This window comes from Theobroma cacao, chromosome 1 (genome assembly GCF_053813885.1).
Source record: "Theobroma cacao isolate CCN51 chromosome 1, ASM5381388v1, whole genome shotgun sequence".
Classification (NCBI taxonomy): domain Eukaryota; kingdom Viridiplantae; phylum Streptophyta; class Magnoliopsida; order Malvales; family Malvaceae; genus Theobroma; species Theobroma cacao.
The window spans coordinates 40,799,761-40,818,620 of record NC_142639.1 but is presented as its reverse complement, the minus strand read 5'-3'; the positions used below and the strand labels follow the sequence as shown (position 1 = coordinate 40,818,620).

General features: G+C 34.8%; 3 protein-coding genes and 3 pseudogenes across 5 annotated transcripts; all 6 read left to right on the top strand.

Annotated features, from left to right (window-relative positions):
* The first annotated feature begins 1,746 nt into the window (after nt 1-1,746).
* Nucleotides 1,747-3,702, top strand: LOC18614308 (protein BRI1-5 ENHANCED 1). The gene is made up of 4 exons (XM_088802712.1): nt 1,747-1,979; nt 2,530-3,054; nt 3,157-3,352; nt 3,432-3,702. The coding sequence occupies exons 1-4, from the start codon at nt 1,859-1,861 to the stop codon at nt 3,574-3,576; spliced, it is 987 nt and encodes a 328-aa protein (XP_088658838.1). The 5' UTR covers nt 1,747-1,858; the 3' UTR covers nt 3,577-3,702.
* A 739-nt stretch (nt 3,703-4,441) lies between these two features.
* On the top strand, nt 4,442-8,143 carry LOC108661435 (vestitone reductase-like; annotated as a pseudogene).
* On the top strand, nt 5,207-6,663 carry LOC18614307 (plant UBX domain-containing protein 7 pseudogene; annotated as a pseudogene).
* Nucleotides 8,144-9,607: 1,464 nt separating the features above from the next.
* LOC18614306 (vestitone reductase-like) lies at nt 9,608-11,195 on the top strand (annotated as a pseudogene).
* A 3,378-nt stretch (nt 11,196-14,573) lies between these two features.
* Nucleotides 14,574-16,020, top strand: LOC108662311 (vestitone reductase-like). 2 transcript variants are annotated; one of them, XM_088805233.1, is made up of 4 exons: nt 14,574-15,082; nt 15,189-15,384; nt 15,500-15,640; nt 15,738-16,020. In XM_088805233.1, coding segments are annotated over exons 1-4 (720 nt in total). In that variant the 5' UTR covers nt 14,574-14,700; the 3' UTR covers nt 15,739-16,020. The 2 variants fall into 2 exon arrangements, with proteins under 2 accessions (XP_088661359.1, XP_088661362.1); XM_088805236.1 differs by lacking the exon at nt 15,738-16,020 and having other exon boundaries at nt 15,500-15,641.
* A 237-nt stretch (nt 16,021-16,257) lies between these two features.
* On the top strand, nt 16,258-18,208 carry LOC18614305 (vestitone reductase-like). 2 transcript variants are annotated; one of them, XM_018121988.2, is made up of 5 exons: nt 16,260-16,551; nt 16,663-17,190; nt 17,348-17,543; nt 17,658-17,798; nt 17,898-18,208. In XM_018121988.2, coding segments are annotated over exons 1-5 (1,149 nt in total). In that variant the 5' UTR covers nt 16,260-16,268; the 3' UTR covers nt 17,899-18,208. The 2 variants fall into 2 exon arrangements, with proteins under 2 accessions (XP_088661354.1, XP_017977477.2); XM_088805228.1 differs by lacking the exon at nt 17,898-18,208 and having other exon boundaries at nt 16,258-16,551; nt 17,658-17,799.
* Nucleotides 18,209-18,860: the final 652 nt, after the last annotated feature.

Genomic DNA, 18,860 nt, shown 5'->3' with positions numbered 1-18,860 from the left:
AAGCTGCCGTTGGATCTAATCAAGCTAAAGCCACTTGCTAAGGTAAAAACAGAGAAAGGAAATTATTCTTTGACCGGAGACTTGGACAAATTGCTTTCTCGTGAAAAATTTAAGAGTGTGGAACAAGCAAAGCAAATGGAAGGTTGGTTTTGTGAGAAACGTCAAAAATTCTCTGCATAAGTAAAGTTTGGATTAATTTCAATGTTTCAAGCAACTTCGAGGGAATTACGATAAGGGTACTGCAACATTGTCCAAAAAAGTTTGCCTGAACAAAGATAAAAAAAAATTCATTATTTATTAATCAAATTTTATTTTCTCTGCCTCTTTTTTTTTTTTTTGACTTTAGGAACATATTTTATATTATTTTTTAAAAAAATTACAACATAAAAAGTTTAATACTTTTTAATATAAAAGATAAAAAACTATTTTAAAATATTTTATTTTGAAATATTCTAATAAAATAAAAGTATAATACTTCAAAATGCTCCTAAACTATTTAAAAAAATTTAAATAAGTATTTTTTTCAAATAAATCTTTTTTTAAGGCAATTCCAATTTAAATTGGTCTTCATTATTCTATTGCATCATATCAAACCCTTATATTTTTATTTAGAAATAAATGAGCTTTTATGAGTAAAGATTGATTAATTGTCATTACTTAAAATGTTACTTGTCATTTACTATTTATATAATGCTGTAAAAATATCGTATGATTATATTATCATGATATATCAGTATATTACGTTATCACACACTATAACATGCTAGTATGTCAAGTTAATACTATATAACATAACATAATAAATGATATTTTTACTAACTTTAACAATAAATTTCAAAAAATGAGATTTTAATTCACAAATCACAGAAGTTTAATAGTGGATGCTAATGTATAATAATAGCAACTTTAATCAACTTTTTGTAAAGATACATCTACTAATTTTTCTTTTAGTAACGAAAAGATGTCAAGATCAATGGGGGCTATATTCAGAAATAGTTTATTAGTTCTCATCCACCTCATAATAATTGTTATAAAAGTAGGTTGGATGCCATTACTAAGTAAATGCCATTTTAGCTTTGATAGCTTTATTCATCTAATAATTAGTTTATGTCCCACCAATATATATAAAAAATATCATTATTGAATTAAATAATCAACACGTAACTATCATGGTACATATATGATAGCTGTAACAATCATATTTGCAATTTTTTAGTATATTTTAATTATACGATCATTAAATTTTAATTAATTAAATTCCATGATGCTTTTCAAATAAAAATAAAAATATATATATATATACATATTTACACGTAACTGTCATAGTACATATATGATAGTTTTAATAATCATATTTGCAATTTTTAGTATATTCTAATTACACGATCATTATATTTTAATTAATTAAAGTTCATTATGCTTTGCAAAAGAAAATAGTGATATATATATATATATATATATATATATATATATATATTAGAAAAAAGAAAAAAAAAACAAGAGGAAGTGAAAGAATGGGCATGGTATTTATGTTTTATATTTGAATATTTAATTTAATAATAAGTACATGTATCTTTACTTAAAATTAGACCCGACATCTCTCATTTTCTAAATAAAGAAAAAATGGTTGTACATGACAAATATATCAATTTAAAACAACGTTATTATATTTATCGGACAATATTGCTAACGATATATTGCTGTCTTGAGATATTGTATTTAAAACCTCTGCATGATCCTAAGCTAAGGAGAATTGTGGCTTATTTAAGAGCTAGATAGATGTTTGTTAACTAAAGCAAACAGAGAAAAAGAAAGGAAATCAGCAAAAAATTAGGAAGAGGAACCAAGAAAGAGAGAGATGGAAGAAGATGGAAGGATAGTTTGTGTAACAGGTGGAACAGGATATATAGCATCATGCCTGGTTATGAGGCTTCTTGAGCATGGTTACTTTGTCCGAGCTACTGTTAGATCAGACCCAGGTGAGTTAGAGAGTTTCCTACTGACTCATATAACCCAAAAAAAAAAAAAAAAAAACAGGAGAAAACATCTTTGCTATGGCTGTCACATGTGAATTTTCAATTGCAGAAAACTGATGTTCAAAGTTGAAATCAAACATCTGATACAAGTTTGATGAATCTCTTTTTCTTTTTCTTTTTCATAATTCCTAGAAATCTTAGCTAGACTTAACCAAACTTTAGCATGTCAATTTTAATAGGTTTTCATGTACCCAAAGATCGAACAAAAAGAAAAAACTTGGATTACAAGTTCAAAATCAACTCTCTCTCTATATATAATTGGTCGAGAATATGTTGTAACAAGAAACATCCATTAAAATGAAGTTTCTTATTGATGCTTGAGATAGCTTGTTGTTGTCACGAAGCTGCGCGGCCATTGTCAAAGATCACACTTTGAGTTTTGTTACCAGGCATACCTTTTTTCAATCCTTGAATGGCGTTTTTGTTTTCCCCCCCTAATCCTCCAATCATTGTCATATTAGAAAATCAACTAATGTCTTTTAGCTTCATACAGATTGCAACAGAGATATCAGGTATCTCACAGACCGGCCAGGGGCAGCAGAGAGGCTCCAAATATTCAATGCAGATCTCAATCAACCAGATAGCTTCGAAGCAGCCATTCAAGGATGCATGGGAGTCTTTCATGTTGCTCATCCCATGGACGTTCAGGGCAAAGACCCTGAAGAAATAGTGACTAAACGAGCTGTGGATGGATTACAAGGCATTTTAAAGGCATCCTTGAATTGCAAGACTGTGAAACGAGTTGTCTACACTTCTACTGCAGCAGCCATATTGTATAACACTAAAGGTTTAAGCGTAAATGATGAAAGTATATGGAGCGATCTAGATTTGTGCAGAGGCAACGAGCTTATAAGCATGTCCTATTTGGGTTCCAAGATCGTAGCAGAAATGACAGCCCTTGAATTTGCAGAAAGACATGAGTTAGAAGTTGTCACCCTCGTTCTTCCTTTGGTTGTTGGACCCTTCATTTGTTCGAACATGCCTCCATCGGTGTACATCTTGCTGACCATGATTCTGGGTATGTTTTAGTAATTAATCATGATATCTTCTTCCATTCTATAATTGGTAACTTCTTTTCCATGATTCAACCTGACCTTTCCTTGGCTAATTAATCGTGCAGGGAAGCAGGATGATTATAAATATCTCTTCGGTTCGTACAATATGGTACACATCGATGATGTGGCCAATGCCCATATCTTCCTTCTCGAGCATCCTGATGCAAACGGGAGATACATTTGTTCATCGGTCTATATATCGGTTCATGCTATGTTTGAATATCTTTCCACCAAATACCCCGAATTTGAACTGCTTGCCATCGAGTGAGTTTCTATTATTTCTTTGTGCAATTAACTGCATATGTTTCTAGCAGTACCAATTAGTTTAATCTTTTTGTTGCGGTCGCTTAAAAGATTTTAAGGGTCAGATGAGATCTAAGCTATCATCAACAAAACTCTTGAATTCCGGATTCAAGTTTAAGTACAGTATCGACCAGATCTTCTCTGGAGCCATTCAAAGCTGCAAGGATAGAGGCATTCTTTAGGTCATGTTTGCCACAAGATTTCGAAGATGTAACATGTACAAGATAATTACAAATCATGATGTAGAAGTAATCGATTTTCCTCTTTAAAGTATTACAATGAGATAAACTATCTGATCATATATTGGAGATACGATAAATTTCTTTTCAAAATTGCTCTTTATCAATTAATTGTAAATTTAATAGTATGTGTAAATAATTCTATTACTGCTTAAGGGTGCAAGTTTGACTGAGATCATGGCAAAAGACTGAGGGCAATAGAAAATTTCTCACAAAGAAGGCTATTGATTGGGTAGTATACAAATAATGTCTAAGGTATATATTAAGATAGGAAGATTCAAATATTTTTAATTAAAATTAAAAATACTTAAAATTTAACAAATAATTTATTCATATACGTCTCTATTTATTAATCCTAAAGAAAGTCAAAAAGCAAGAGAAAGAGAGAGGTGGGATCTGGAAAGTTAGTGCGGGGATGTCCCAGGGACAAGCTGGTTGCAAATTTGACTAGATTATTGAAGCACCATTTTTCCAAAAGTATACTTAATTACTCCACAAGTTACAAAAGAAAAGAAATTAGTGGGATTAACGTGAGATTTGAAATTTAAGAATTACATGACCATAAAATTATTCGGGAAGCAAGAGGCAAGTACTGTCAATAATGATAAGGATAATCAAAATAAAAATCTATCGATCAGGGTTTTGCCGTATTAATGATAATTAAATTGAAAATCCATGCATATATACTTGTCATCAACCTTATTACGTATTGCCGTATTCCATTGTCATTGTGATAAGATTTACCAAAAGAAAGCAATCCATCCCAACATAGCAACGAGTAAAAGGAAAACCAAAACAGGTAAAACCGATGGTGACTCTGATTAAGACAGGTCAAAAGCTTGGAGGAAAATGGAAGAAGAAAAATTAGCACTAAACAGTGAAGCGCACATGGAAGAATAATCAAGGATGACCAGAAAAATTATAAACTTAGGAAGATGAATATTTATATAATTCACATTTCACAACTGCCATTGAAGCAAAATAGCAATTTCTCTTAAGAGGGAAGAAATTAAGAGAGAGATTTGGAACGAGATATTTTCACTGTCTGCGTGACGGGAGGGACGGGTTACATAGCGTCATGGCTGATAAAGATGATTCTTCAGCGGGGCTACTTTGTCCATTACCACTGATAGACCTGACATAGCTAGGTCAAAATCATTTTGTAAAGGGCAGATTAATTGAGATTTAAAAATAAGTATAAATTAAGTTCATGTTGAGAAAATGTTCAGTAAATATTGAATAGGGTTAGTTTTGAATTTTTACAGGACAGCGACGGCCATCCTTGCTTTTGCTGGTTTACTTCTATTTCAGTTCTTTTTGTTTGTTAAACTTCATTTTTCCAAATGTTAAAAATTATATAAATTATTTAAATAGAGTTATTATACAATTATAGTATTTTATTAGAGTTATATTCAAATACGGTTACTTAATCAAAATTAAATTAAAATTAGGATTAATTTTATATATATTCGTACCTCTATGTAACATAGACCATACACAATTTAGCTCCTTTTTTTTTCTGTCTTTTTATTCTTCCAAATTTAGCCCCTTTTTTTCTCTCTAGCCTGACCTAATGGAGGGAATATTGTCTGCGACTGATGAGCAGAGAATGGTCTCCTCCTTTCTCGAGATCGCCGTTGGTCAAACTGCCGAAACCGCCACGCAGTTTTTGCAGGCAACAAGTTGGAAGCTGGATGAAGCTATTCAGCTGTTTTATGTGGGTAATGAAGGTGGTGTGGTTGGATCGTCTTCAGTGTCTCGACAAGCGGAAAATATGGATTCTTGGGCCTATCAAAATTCTGGTGCGTTGAACGAACATGATAATGTTGGATCCACTGGTGGAGATGCAGTACGCCCTCCTTTACCTGTAGTAAGGGAGACACTTCATGATGATGCAATGCTACATGGTGCATCAAGGTTGGGATATCCTCCCCAAGAATTCCGTAATTTTGATGAGGAAACGATACGCCCAGGGGTTTGGCAATCAGATGAAGGTGCTTCTTCCACAGTAGATGCTCCTCGAGATAATCTTGCCTCTTTATATCGTCCTCCTTTCCATTTGATGTTTCAAGGACCATTTAGAAACGCAAAAGCTGCTGCATCTCTTGAGGACAAGTGGCTCGTTGTGAACTTGCAATCTACGAAGGAGTTCAGCTCTCATATGCTTAATCGAGATACCTGGGGAAATGAAACAGTTTCTCAAACCATTAAAACCAACTTCATTTTCTGGCAGGCGTATGATGATGCAAGTGAGGGCAGGAAAGTTTGCACCTATTACAAACTAGATTCGATTCCTGTAGTGCTCGTTATTGACCCAATCACCGGAGAGAAAATGCGCTCCCGGTGTGGAATGGTTGAACCTGAGAGTTTGCTGGAGGACCTGGTTCGATTCATGGATGGTGGCCCAAGGGATTATCATGCAACTCTGTCTCTTAAACGTCCAAGAGGAAGCTCAGTTACTCCACAACAAAGAGTTAAAATGTCAACAGATGAAACCATGGAAGATGAGGAAATGTTAAGAGCAGTAGCAGCTTCTTTGGAGAACGTGAAAGACAAGGAGGAACCATGCTCAACTAAGAAGCCTACATATCCACCTCTGCCTGAAGAACCTAAGGGTGATAGGAGCCTCCTATGTAGGGTTGGAGTCCGTCTTCCTGGTGGACGTAGGGTGCAGAGAAATTTTCTCCGTACTGATTCAATACAGCTACTGTGGTCATTCTGCTATGCTCAACTTGGTGAAGCTGAATCAAAGCCATTCCGCTTGACCCAGCCGATACCAGGAGCTTCAAAATCTCTGGATTATGATAGTAAATTAACTTTTGAGGAATCGGGGCTCGCCAATTCCATGATCTCGGTTGCATGGGAATGAATATTGCGAAGCCGACACTATATATATCCCTGTTTGTTGATTTGTGTTGCTCTTCAAGGAGTTTAATTATGATGATTGGGGGTTAAGGAACCATTAACGTTATTATGTAAATACTATTGCAGTTTGTTTGTTTATTTAAATCAGTACTCTTATGTCTTCAATACTAACGCGCGTAGTTTATTTATTTATTTAAATCAGCACTCTTATTTCTTCAAATTGCAATTTGTTTATTTATTTAAAAAATATACCGTTATCGTAACTAGATAATAATACTGAATTAAAATCTTCTGGTTTTATATTTAACAATAAACTTCCTTTTTTTCTCAGCATTCTTAGAAACAAGTTTAGCTCCCTCCCATTTCAATGAAACATAATGTAACCCAAAAAACCTTACATTGCTATATAAAACATGACAGACAACTATCAAAAAGAAAACATGTAATCATAGGAGAACCAAAAAGACAGAATACAAGCAAGCGAAGAAAAAATCAAAAGACCGGAGAAGCAAAAAGACAGACAACTATCAAAAAGAAAACATGACAATCATAGGCAAAAACACATCATGATCAATCAGATCAAGAGAAGACAGAAAAATCTGGTATTGAGTTGGGAGAAATTGTCTAACGGAAACGTTAAGTTAATTATGCAACGTGACAAAATTTGGTAGGCGGGACAGAGAGGGCACAAACTCGGGCAGAAGATGTCCATTCAATAGTATTTAGAGTTATAATAACTCTAAGTAAATAGATTGTGTAATTATCATAACACCAAGAATGAGACCACGAAGAGCTCAGTCAAAATCTACTAAGACATGGTGCATAATGTGAACAGAAGACAAAATTAGAGACATTAGCTTCCTCACCAGGCTACAGGTAGCAGGTAAGAAGCTTAAAATCTTCAGAGCAGATCTTAGTGATACGGACAGTTTCGATGCAGCCGTGGAGGGATGTAAAGGGGTCCTCCATGTTGCCACATCCGTTGATTTCCAAGACGAAGAACCCGAGACAGTATTGACCTTGAAGGCATGCTTAGAGAGTTAGAGTCAAAAACAGTCAAGAGGGTTGTCTACACTTCTAGCACTGCCGCAGTCCTGCGCAACAACCAGGATGTAGACATGATGGGTGAGAGATTTTGGACTGATGTCGATTTGGTTAGAAAAAAAAGGGCACTAGGAAGTTCTTATGTGATTTCCAAGACTTCGACAGAAAGGGCAGCTATTGAATTTGCAGCAGAACATCGATTAGATCTGGTGACAGTTGTTCCTTCCTTGGTTGTAGGTCCTTTCATCTGTCCAAAGTTTCCTGGTTCTAGCACTCATCATGGGCTCCAATCCTAGGTATATAAGTTGTCTTTCTTACATTCAAGACTTCAAATTAATGGTTAAATTTTTTAGTTAAAAGTACCATGTCAACAAATTTTTAAATCATAACTCAATATCTTAGTGACCAGGATGCGTTGATGAGTAGTCTCAATGTATCAATGTTGACATTGATGATTTGTCAAGGGCACATATTTAATTGCTTGAGCATCCCAATTGCAAAAGGGAGGTATAACTGTTCATCAGACACAATAACTCTTGAAAAGATAGCTCAAATTCTTTCCACTAATTATACAGAAATCTCAATTCCAGCAGCAGAGTGAGTAAATTTTCAATATGTGCAATCCTAAATTTTCATCTTCAATCTATAGAGAAGGATGGCTTGGGTTAAGGGAGATCCAGTGCAAACCCGGAACATAGTGTGATAAACAAGGCTTCAGCCAACAAAACGCCCAAATTTTAAGACCCACTCATCAGTTTTCATCTAAACTAGGGCTGTCCTCTAAGAGGACTCTAATTCTAAATTTTCACTAGAAGCCCAATTGGATTTGCAAACCGAATTTGAACATTCAAGGATGCATTGCAAACCGAATTTCTCAGTCGACCTGACAGCTTAAAAGCAAAAGCCATTCAAGGATGCATTGCATGGGAGTCTTTCTTTCTTTCATATTGCACATTCCCGTGGACAATATTGGCTGTCGGGCCCTTCATTTGTCCAAACATGCCTTCATTAAAGTACACGTTGATGATGTCTAACAAGACAAAGACTCTTCATGAACAATCAAATGCAAAAAGGAGAATGGCACACATCGAATATCCCGAATTAGAAATGCTTAACATCAAGTGATCGTTTTTCTAAAAACCAACTGTACAGAAATAAATTAATTTCATAAAATCCTTTCACTTAAAGGATTCAAGTACTTTTACGTAATCAAAGTATTCACCAAATCTTTGATAGAGCCATTCAATGCTGTAAAAGTGTAAAGAGAGAGAGAGAGAGAGAGAGAGAGGGATTGTTTAGGTCCTATTTGTCACAAAAATTTCTAGATGTAACGTGTACAAAAATTTCAATGTCGCTTAAGTCATATATTTTTCTGATTTTAAAAATTGTTCCAAGTTGGGTTATTTTTCTAAAAATCCACAATCAAATTTGGCAACTCCAAAACTTTGGACCCTTCTTAGTTTCTAGTATTATTCTAGAAATCGTACTAATTTGTCTAGAAATAAGTAACAATATTCCTCAGAAAAAAGGGTTCTTAATTTTGAATAATTAGATGCCATGAGATTGGGAATTTGGCGTGGTCAATTTCAGCGCTTACCCACCTAGCTAGGATCCTAAAAAGAATTTCCTAGGGTTGTTCATGTAGAATTAATACGACATTTGAACTTCTAGAATTACATGTCCAAAAAAGGAGTTGTCTTTTTTTTCTTACTAGACAAGTGTTAGTCATGAATTATTGAAATTAATAATAATGAAAGACTTATACCTTACAAAAAAAAAATTAACATTAAATTCTTAAGTGAAAATCCACTATTAATGGTCCATTAAGAAAAAAAAGATAGTTATGTTCTGAAATAAAATACGAATGCCGTAATATATTGATTACTTGTGTCGTCAATCGTCATTGTATACGCCTTCACACTTCAACCAGTCGAAAGAACACCTATCCAGGTCAAGAAAAGCATGGCTGTGACTCCCAAAAGCAGGCTGGAAAAGGGAGAAAAACTCAACTCCAAACGTGCACGTGGGACTGGAAGTTTCTACTCACCACAATATATATATTAAGATGCTAAAAGGAAACTTACATCTCAAAACAAACAATACTGAGTCTGATAGAGTTCGAAGGAAGAGATATGGAGATTATAAGATAGTAGGAGATAAAGGAACTGTCTGCGTCACAGTAGGGACGGGCTACATCGGCTCCTGGCTGATCAAGGTACTTCTTGAGCAGGGTTACGCTGTTCATACCACTATTAGACCTGACCCAGGTAAGACTAGTTTTTGCAAGTTTAATCGAAATTGAAAACAATGCTTTTTTTTTTTGGTGTTCAAATTTATGGAGAGAGTAATTGAGAATATAAATTAAGACTTCAGGTTGAGAAAATGTTGACAAGGTGAGGAGAGTTAGTTTGGTATTTGGATTGATTGAAATTATTACACTGAGATATTGTTGGACATATATTAATATTTCATAATATTTCAATATTTCACATTATCAAGATTAAAAAAAATGAGTGCTTTAAATAAACAAACTCATTATGAACTTTACAAAACATGATTGGCGCTTCAATATATCAGGAAACAAGAGGGACGTTAGCTTCCTCACCAGCCTCTCGGGAGCAGATGAAAGGCTTAAAATCTTCAGGGCAGATCTTAGTGATCCGGAGACTTTCGGTGCAGCCATCGAGGGATGCAAAGGAGTTCTCCATGTTGCCTCTCCCATGGATTTCCAAGACAATGAACCCGAGGCAGTAGTGACCAAAAGAGCAATCGATGGAGCACTAGGCATCCTGAAGACATGCTTAAGATCAAAAACAGTGAAGAGGGTTGTCTTCACTTCTAGTATTGCCTCAGTGTATTTCAACAACAAGGATGTAGACATGATGGATGAGAGTGTTTGGACTGATGTGGATTAAGTTAGAGAACTTAAGTCATACGTAAGCTCGTATGCGATTACCAAGACTTTGACAGAAAAAGCAGTTCTTGAATTTGCAGCAGAACATGGATTGGATCTGTTGACGGTCATTCCTCCTTTGGTTGTCGGTCCCTTCGTCTGTCCGAAGTTAACTGGTTCAGTGCGCGCAGCATTGGCTCCGATTCTAGGTATAACTTAAAATTTTGTTTATTTATTTATTTAATATTTACTGAAATATTATGAACTTTTTGTGTCAACTATACTAAAACGGTAAGATTGATATCTGTTCAGGGAATAAGGATGATTACAGTCTTCTTCTCAATACAGCCATCGTTCGTGTTGATGATTTGTCAAGGGCATTCATCTTCCTGCTCGAGCATCCTGAGGCAAAAGGGAGGTACAATTGTTCCTCGGACACAGTAACTATTCAAAAGATAGTTGAAATTCTTTCTGCTAATGACCCAGAATTCCCACTTCCTATAGCAGAGTGAGTAAAGTGCTTTTTCCTCGGGCATTTTCTCAATAATTTAAACTCTTGTTATCTTAATCTTGAGATTAAAAAGAAAAAAATTTGAACTTATTTTTTATTCCTGGCAGTTCCCTAGAAGAAATTGAAGGTACAAAAATGCCTGGTTTGTCATCAAAGAAACTATTGGATTTAGGTTTCAAATTTAAGTATGGGATTGAGGATATGTACGATGGAGGTATCAAGTGTTGCAAGGAAAAAGGCTTTCTCTAGTAAGCATAACAACCGCTCTCGAGCATTCTTAGTTTCACGTCATGCGTGGTATGAAATCTATAGCAACGACAAAAATAACTAATTGTTTCAATTTGTTACATTGCCAGGACAAAAAGCTTGAGGATATATGTGATTCAATCTGTCGAGGAATGAAGATGCACCTCCTGTGAAGATTTTGGGATTCTAAAGAAAGAAGTATTAGTATCGAGGTTCACGAAGCTCATTATTTTGGTCTAATAACCAGGAAATTATTGTATTTTCCGCTGTAGTTCATGCTTCGATGCTCGTGTCCTCGTGAAGTGTGGACTGCCTTTTTTTTTTTTTATAATTGTTTGTATAGCATATTTCTTTGCATGGGACAGAATATAGAATAAATAAATAAGAACGAAGTTCGGTTAATGCTTATCTTTCCATAAATTTGTGCAATACTACCCATAAGAGAATTCATAATGCCACTTTTAATTGGGTTTCAAGTCCTAATAGAATATATTTTATCATACATTAGGAAAGAATTTTTTTTTACCCAAAAAACCCGAACAAGATGAAATTTCATCCACAGTGGAGAAGCATGCTCCTGGCTTGGGTTAAGCAAGGTCTACCCGAACACGGAACATCGTGTGATAAACATGGCTTCAGCCTACAAAACGCCCAAATTCTAGACTCACTCTTACTGTACGTTTGGTTCGCGGAATAGGTAGGAATAGAATAGAATTGCTATTCTGTGGGAATAGAATAAAGTGGGAATAGAATAGAATAGTTATTATTTTGTTTGGTATTGTGAATGGAATAGAACAGGAATTGCTATTATGACTTATCACAGTGTTTGGTTGGTAGAAATAAGATTGGAATAAGAAAGGAATATGTGATAAAAAGACAAAAATACCCTTGACCATATTAACAATTATTTTCATAAAAAAATAAAATTATCCCTATTATCATTTAAATACACATTTATCCCAAAAGATAATTATCCATCATAATTATATTTTTTCCTAATTACTAAAAATAATTATAATTTAATCACATATTTTTATAAATAGATAATTATTTAAAAATATAATTTAATTATATTATATTTTATCTATCATAATCAATTAAATTTGTGTATAGATTTTTTTTAAGCCAATTCTTCATATATTATGAATCATTTTCATATATTATGAATCATTTTTTTCTAAAAAAAATTGTAAATTATGTCTTTTGATAGATTAAATGTAAATTCATAAACCCTTTTAAAAAAAGAAGAAAATTATTTTTTTGGACCCAACATTTGGTAAGGGCATTTTAGTCATTACATGTTTGATAGCTATTCCATGAGACATGGAATAGATATTACGGGGGGTGGGGGAGGGAATAGATAAAGCTGGCTAAAAGCCAGCTTTATGGAATTTTTATTCCTGCGGCACCCGTATTCCGTGTTCCAATTTGTAACCAAACGAAGGTGTAGAAAATGACCAGGAATAGAAGGGGAATAGCATAGCTATTCCCCATACCAAACGTGCTATTAGAATGTTATCATCTAAACTCGGGCTGTGCCCTAAGAGGACTCTAATTCTAATTTTCACCGCAAGCCCAATTGGATTTACAAACTGGACCGGCAGATATCGAGAGAGACATGGGGTGCCTTGCAGACCGGCCAAGGGCAGCACAGACAGGCTCCAAATATTGAATGAGGTTCTTAATCAACCTGTTAGCTTCGAAAAAGGCCGTTCGAGGGTGGGTTGGGAGCCTTTCTTTCGTATTACTTATCTATAAATAAAACTTTATAAAAAGTAAATTTATTAAATAATTTTAATTTAATTTTAAAAATTATTATTTTTTATAAGTGTTTTATAATAACTTTTAAGTTAAAAAAAATCATGCCAAACATACTCAAAGAGCCAAAGAAAATTTTCATGAAACCAAGAGAAAATGATATTATTCACCTCCATTTCATCATACAAAAAATCATCGAGCAGTACTGAAAGGATTACTAAGATAAGTGGGAGAGGCATACAGATTCAAGAAAAAATAAAAGTCTATTTAATATCATACATGATGAAATTAAGTACAAGGAGTGATATTTATTTGAGCAAGAAGCAGGGATGAAAACATGTACATTATAATAGGATATCTTACATTAATTGATCCGATGGATTAAATAAGTTTAGAGTATCTTATAATTAGATTTGGATAAAGTTTGAATAATAAAACTATTACTTGTTATGAATTTAAATAATAATTATAAGATAATACCTTGATCTAATCATAAATAATAATTTTTAATACTAAAATTTTATTTTGTATACTATTTAACTTAATTTTCATTAATAATATATAAATTAATTTTAAATATATTTCGATTTCAAGTTTGAATTCAAGTTCAATTTTTTTTATGAGTATTAACAATAAGATTCTTATATTAAGTATTAATTTTTAATCGAGTTCAAATTTGAAAATTTCAAAATCTACGAATATCCTATCCACTATCATCCTTATGCGAAAGCAGCAAGTTTGTATACAATAAGCACGCCAAATTCATGGTACAAAAAGACAGCTAGCCTTAAGAATTTGCCAAAAGACATGGATTAGAAATGTCATGCGCATTGGTTATTCATAATTCTTCCTTCGGCTGTTGGACCCTTCATTTGTCCGAGCATGCCTCCATCGTGCCGTGCGTCCTGCTGACTTTTGCCAAATTTGAAGTGAAAAAAGAATGAACATAAAATAGTACTTTAATGACGGAAAAGTATACAAATATTTCAATGTCCCTTAATTCTTGTAAGAACTAAAAAGTATTCAAGTTGGGTTTATTTTTCTACTTTTGACAACTCCACAATTATGGAACTTAATAAGTTTCTACATTAATCTAGAAACCATGCTAGTTTATAATTGACTTATAGGTTTTTTTTTTTTTTTTAATTAGGGAGGGGAGATTCGAACTCGACTCTTTTAGTAGAGAGATTATGCACTAACCAATGAAATAAATGTTTGTGTGTAAATTATTTGTACAAGTGCACCAACCAACCCATTTGTTTTTGGAAGTGTAGAAATTTTTGGACGGAGTAATTGAGAATATTAATTAGGACTTCAGGTTGAGAAAATGTTGAACAAGTGAGCAGAGTTAGGTTTGGTATTTGGACGGATTGAAATTATCACCGGACGGAGATGCGTAGCAATCCTTGCTCTTGCTGGTTTAGTAGTTTGTGACTAGCTATTTCAGTTCCTTTAGTGTCAGTTGTTGCATTTCAATCTATTTATAAGAACCAGCAGATCAAAAACAAGGGGTGGATAGGATTTCTCAATTTCTTAAATATGAGACCACAGAGTTAAGTCAAACTTTACCACTCATGAAGTCATGATTGCTACTGAAATATGACCAGAAAACAAGAGAGACGTTAGCTACCTCACCAGCCTCCCAGGAGCAGATGAAAGGCTTTAAATCTTCAGAGCCGATCTTAGTTGTCTGGAGAGTTTCGGTGCAGCCATTGAGGGATGCAAAGGAGTTCTCCATGTTGCCTCTCCCATGGATTTCCAAGACAATGAACCTGAGGCAGTAGTGACCCAAAGGGCAGTCGGCGGAGCACTAGGCATCCTGAAGACATGCTTAAGATCAAAAACAGTGAAGAGGGTTGTCTTCACTTCTAGTATTGCCTCAGTGTATTTCAACAACAAGAACGTAGACATGATGGATGAGAGTTTTTGGACTGATGTGGATTACGTTAGAGAACTTGAGTCATACGTAAGCTCTTATGCGATTACCAAGACTATGACAGAAAAGGCAGTTCTTGAATTTGCAGCAGAACATGGAATGGATCTGGTGACGGTCGTTCCTCCTTTAGTTGTCGGTCCCTTCATCTGTCCAAAGTTAACTGGATCAGTGCGCGCAGCATTGGCTCCGATTCTAGGTACAACTTAAAATTTTGTTTTGATATTGATTCAACAGAGTTTTTTCTGAAATAGTATGAACTTTTTGTGTCAACTACTAAAACGGTAAGATTGATATCTGTTCAGGGAATAAGGATGATTACAGTCTTCTTCTGAATGTAGCGATGGTGCATGTTGATGATTTGGCGAGGGCATTTATCTTCCTGCTCGAGCATCCTGAGGCAAAAGGGAGGTACAATTGTTGCTCGGACACAGTAACTGCTCAGAAGATAGTTGAAATTCTTTCTGCTAATTACCCAGAATACACACTTCCAATAGTAGAGTGAGTAAAGTTTTATTTTTGTTGGGCATTTTCTCAATAATTTGAGCTCTTCTTATCTTAATCTTGGGACTAAAAAGAAAAAAATTTTAAACTTTTTTCTTTTAATTCTTGGCAGATGCCTAGAAGAAATCGAAGGTCCTAGAATGCCTGGTTTGTCATCAAAGAAACTCTTGGATTCGGGTTTCAAATTTAAGTATGGGGTTAAGGATATGTACGATGGAGCTATCAAGTGCTGCAAGGAAAAAGGGTTTCTCTAGTAAGCATAATTACCGCTCTCTAGCATGCCTAGTTTGACATCATGGTGCTAAAAGGGAACGATGTTAACTGATTGTTTCAATTTGTTACATTGCCAGGAACAAGGACTTGAGGATATACATGATTCAATCTGCCGAGTGATGAAGATGCACTTCCTTTGAAGATTTTTGAATTCTAAAGAAAGAAGTATTAGCATAGAGGTTCATGAAGCTCTTAAATTTTGGTGTAATAACCAGAGAATTAATGTATTTTCTGTCGTATTTCATGCTTCGCTGCTTGTGCTGTCATGAAGTATGACCTGAGTTTTCTGGGATTATTGTTTGTACTTTTCAACTCATGTAGCATATTTCTTTGCTTGAGACAGAATAGGATAAATAAGAATGAAGCTCTTTTAATTGTTATTTTAAAATAAAAGAACGAAGTACACTGTCATGGATATCCCCAGAAGTAGAAGGTATACTTTCAAAGATGAAGTCGAAACCGTTTGGAATTAAAATAATAATCCAGAATCATTAAAAGATATAATAATAGAGAAAAGAATCCTTGATCATGACAGGACAGAGGTGTGGTGGTTGGAGGGGCAGGTAGTGTTATTGTTAACTACCACTAACAAAGAAAATAATTGCAGTATGTATCCGCAAGGGAGAGAGAATTATTTTTTAGCAAAATTAATAGAGGAATATATTCTCTTGATTGAACTAAATATCCAAGAATATTTTGAATTTAGCCAATTAATATCTGATGCAAATCTGCATTTAGAGAGAGCTAAGAAGGAATTGAAGTATAGAAAGATGGAAGAAGGAAAAGGAGCCATATGCGTGACGGGAGGTACCGGATACATAGCTTCATGGCTGATCAAGAAGCTCCTTGAGGAGGGTTACTCTGTCCATACCACCATTAGAGTTGACCCAGGTAAGGGTAAAAAACACATCCTTTTATTGTTATCTGCAACTCTGTTTTTCTTTGTGGCCTAAAACAGAGTTTTTACCATTTTCTCTTTTTGAATCTGTGATATCTGACCAGAAAACAAAAAAGATATTAGCTTCCTCACCAGCCTGCCAAGAGCAACCGAAAGGCTCAAAATCTTTGCAGCTGATCTTTGTGATCTGGACAGTTTCGATGCAGCCATTGAAGGATGCAAGGGAGTCCTCCACCTCGCCACTCCTGTCGATTTCGAAAACAAAGAGTCTGAGGAAGTGTTAACCAAACGGTCGATCAATGGAGCACTTGGCATCATGAAGGCATGCTTAAAATCAAAAACAGTGAAGAGACTTGTTTACACTTCTAGCTTATCCGCCGTTGTGTTTAACGACAAAGGTGTGGAGATGATGGATGAGAGTTTTTGGACTGATGCGGCTTTCGCTAGAGATAAATTAGATCCGTCCCTAAGTTCCTATGTAATTTCTAAGACTTTGACAGAAAGGGCAGCTCTGGAATTTGGAACAGAGCATGGATTGGATGTGGTGACAGTGATTCCTTCTTTTGTTGTTGGTCCTTTCATCTGTCCCAAGTTCCCTGGTGCAGTGCGCTTATCATTGGCTCCGGTCTTAGGTACAAGTCTATCAATGTTTTCCTTCATATTTTTAATTGCTTCAGGAAATATTCTTACTTACAGAGACAAAAATTCAACAGATCACAGAAATCCTTACAAAATTAGTGTTAACTTTTCGGGTCACCTACTAAAACAGTGAGATTGGTGTCTGTTCAGGGAATAGGGATGAGTATAGTCTTCTTCTCAATGTAGAGATGGTGCATGTTGATGATTTATCAAGGGCATTCATCTTCCTGCTCGAGCATCCTGAGGCAAAAGGGAGATACAATTGTTCCTCAGACAGAGTAACTATTCAAAAAATAGTTGAAATTCTTTCTGCTAATTACCCAGAATTCACACTTCCAACAGCAGAGTGAGAAAAAGCATTTTTTCTTTTTGACTCCAGCCGTTTCTCTATAATTTAGAACTCATGTTATCTTAACCTTGGGACGATTTTTTTTTAAAAAACTTTTTTAATTCTTGGCAGTTCCCTAGCAGAAATTGAAGGTACTAAAATGCCTAGTTTGTCATCAAAGAAACTCCGGGATTCGGGTTTCAAATTTAACTATGGGGTTGTGGATATGTTTGATGGAGCTATCAAGTGCTGCAAGGAAAAAGGCTTTCTCTAGTAAGCATAATTACAGCACTCTTTCATGGCTAGTTTGACATCATAGGTACGAAATCTTCAGCAACGATTTTAACTGATTAATTGTTTCCAATTTGTTAGATTGCGAGGACCAAGTGCTTCAGGATATGTATGATTCAATCAGTTGAGGGATGAAGATGCACTTCATGTGAAGATTTTAGGATTCTAAAGAAGGAAGCATTAGTGGCAAGGTTCATAAAGCTCATTATTTTGGTCAAATAACTGTAAAATTAATGTATTTCCTGCCGTGTTTCATGTCTTGACGATTGTGAACAACTGTATGCAGCTAAGTTTTTCTTATCAACGTTCAGAACAAAACTAAAAAGAATAAGAAAAAGAAGTTGTTTCTTACTCAATGAGAAATAAAGAAAGCTATGAACTTTTCTCAGTGATTTGCACTTGTGTCATCTTAATCTTGAGATCAAAAGCAAAACTGTTTATGCTGTTTTATTCTTGGCAGTTAGAAGAAGAAAGTAAAGATAGAAAAACAGCCTGGTTTGTCATCAAAGAAACTCTTGGATGCGGACTTTGAGCAAATGTTTAATGAATGGTGCTGCAAAGGAAAAAGGCTTTCTCTAGTAAGCAGAATTACCATCTCCAGTATTGTAGATAGTTTGGCATCAGGTTACAAAATCAATAGGAATTCACGATATTGCTGAATTTGTTCCTCGGTGAGATCTAAATCTGGGAATTGAAGCAATTGTTGGGCAATATGAAGGCCTGATTGATATTGGAATCAATCATACTTCCAGTATTTGACATAATTTCTTGTTTTTATTATACTAATTCTTGAAATGTGAAGAACTCTGCTCATGGGCTTGAGGAATATTTTAATCAAATCAAGTTTAGGTTCGTGGCTAGCATTCCCAGAAAAGCAAATAAAATGTCAACAAGCATCATCTAAATCCAGATATGGTTGGCTCTAATTTTCTTGTTCTTAACCGTAAAAGGATAGTAGCGTCATTACAGACGCATTGACAAATCAGGGTCAAATTGTACATTTCTCCGAAGTTGCAGACTTGCTGTTAGCGACAAGATATCACC

Coding starts and splice junctions, on each gene's coding strand:
- LOC18614308 (XM_088802712.1), top strand. CDS start 1,859: ATGGAAGAAGATGGAAGGATAGTTTGTGTAACAGGTGGAACAGGATAT. Junction 3,055..3,156: donor CTTGCTGACCATGATTCTGG/GTATGTTTTAGT, acceptor TTAATCGTGCAG/GGAAGCAGGATGATTATAAA. Junction 3,353..3,431: donor GAATTTGAACTGCTTGCCAT/CGAGTGAGTTTC, acceptor ATCTTTTTGTTG/CGGTCGCTTAAAAGATTTTA.
- LOC108662311 (XM_088805233.1), top strand. CDS start 14,701: ATGGATTTCCAAGACAATGAACCTGAGGCAGTAGTGACCCAAAGGGCA. Junction 15,083..15,188: donor AGCATTGGCTCCGATTCTAG/GTACAACTTAAA, acceptor ATATCTGTTCAG/GGAATAAGGATGATTACAGT. Junction 15,385..15,499: donor TACACACTTCCAATAGTAGA/GTGAGTAAAGTT, acceptor AATTCTTGGCAG/ATGCCTAGAAGAAATCGAAG.
- LOC18614305 (XM_018121988.2), top strand. CDS start 16,269: ATGTATCCGCAAGGGAGAGAGAATTATTTTTTAGCAAAATTAATAGAG. Junction 17,191..17,347: donor ATCATTGGCTCCGGTCTTAG/GTACAAGTCTAT, acceptor GTGTCTGTTCAG/GGAATAGGGATGAGTATAGT. Junction 17,544..17,657: donor TTCACACTTCCAACAGCAGA/GTGAGAAAAAGC, acceptor AATTCTTGGCAG/TTCCCTAGCAGAAATTGAAG.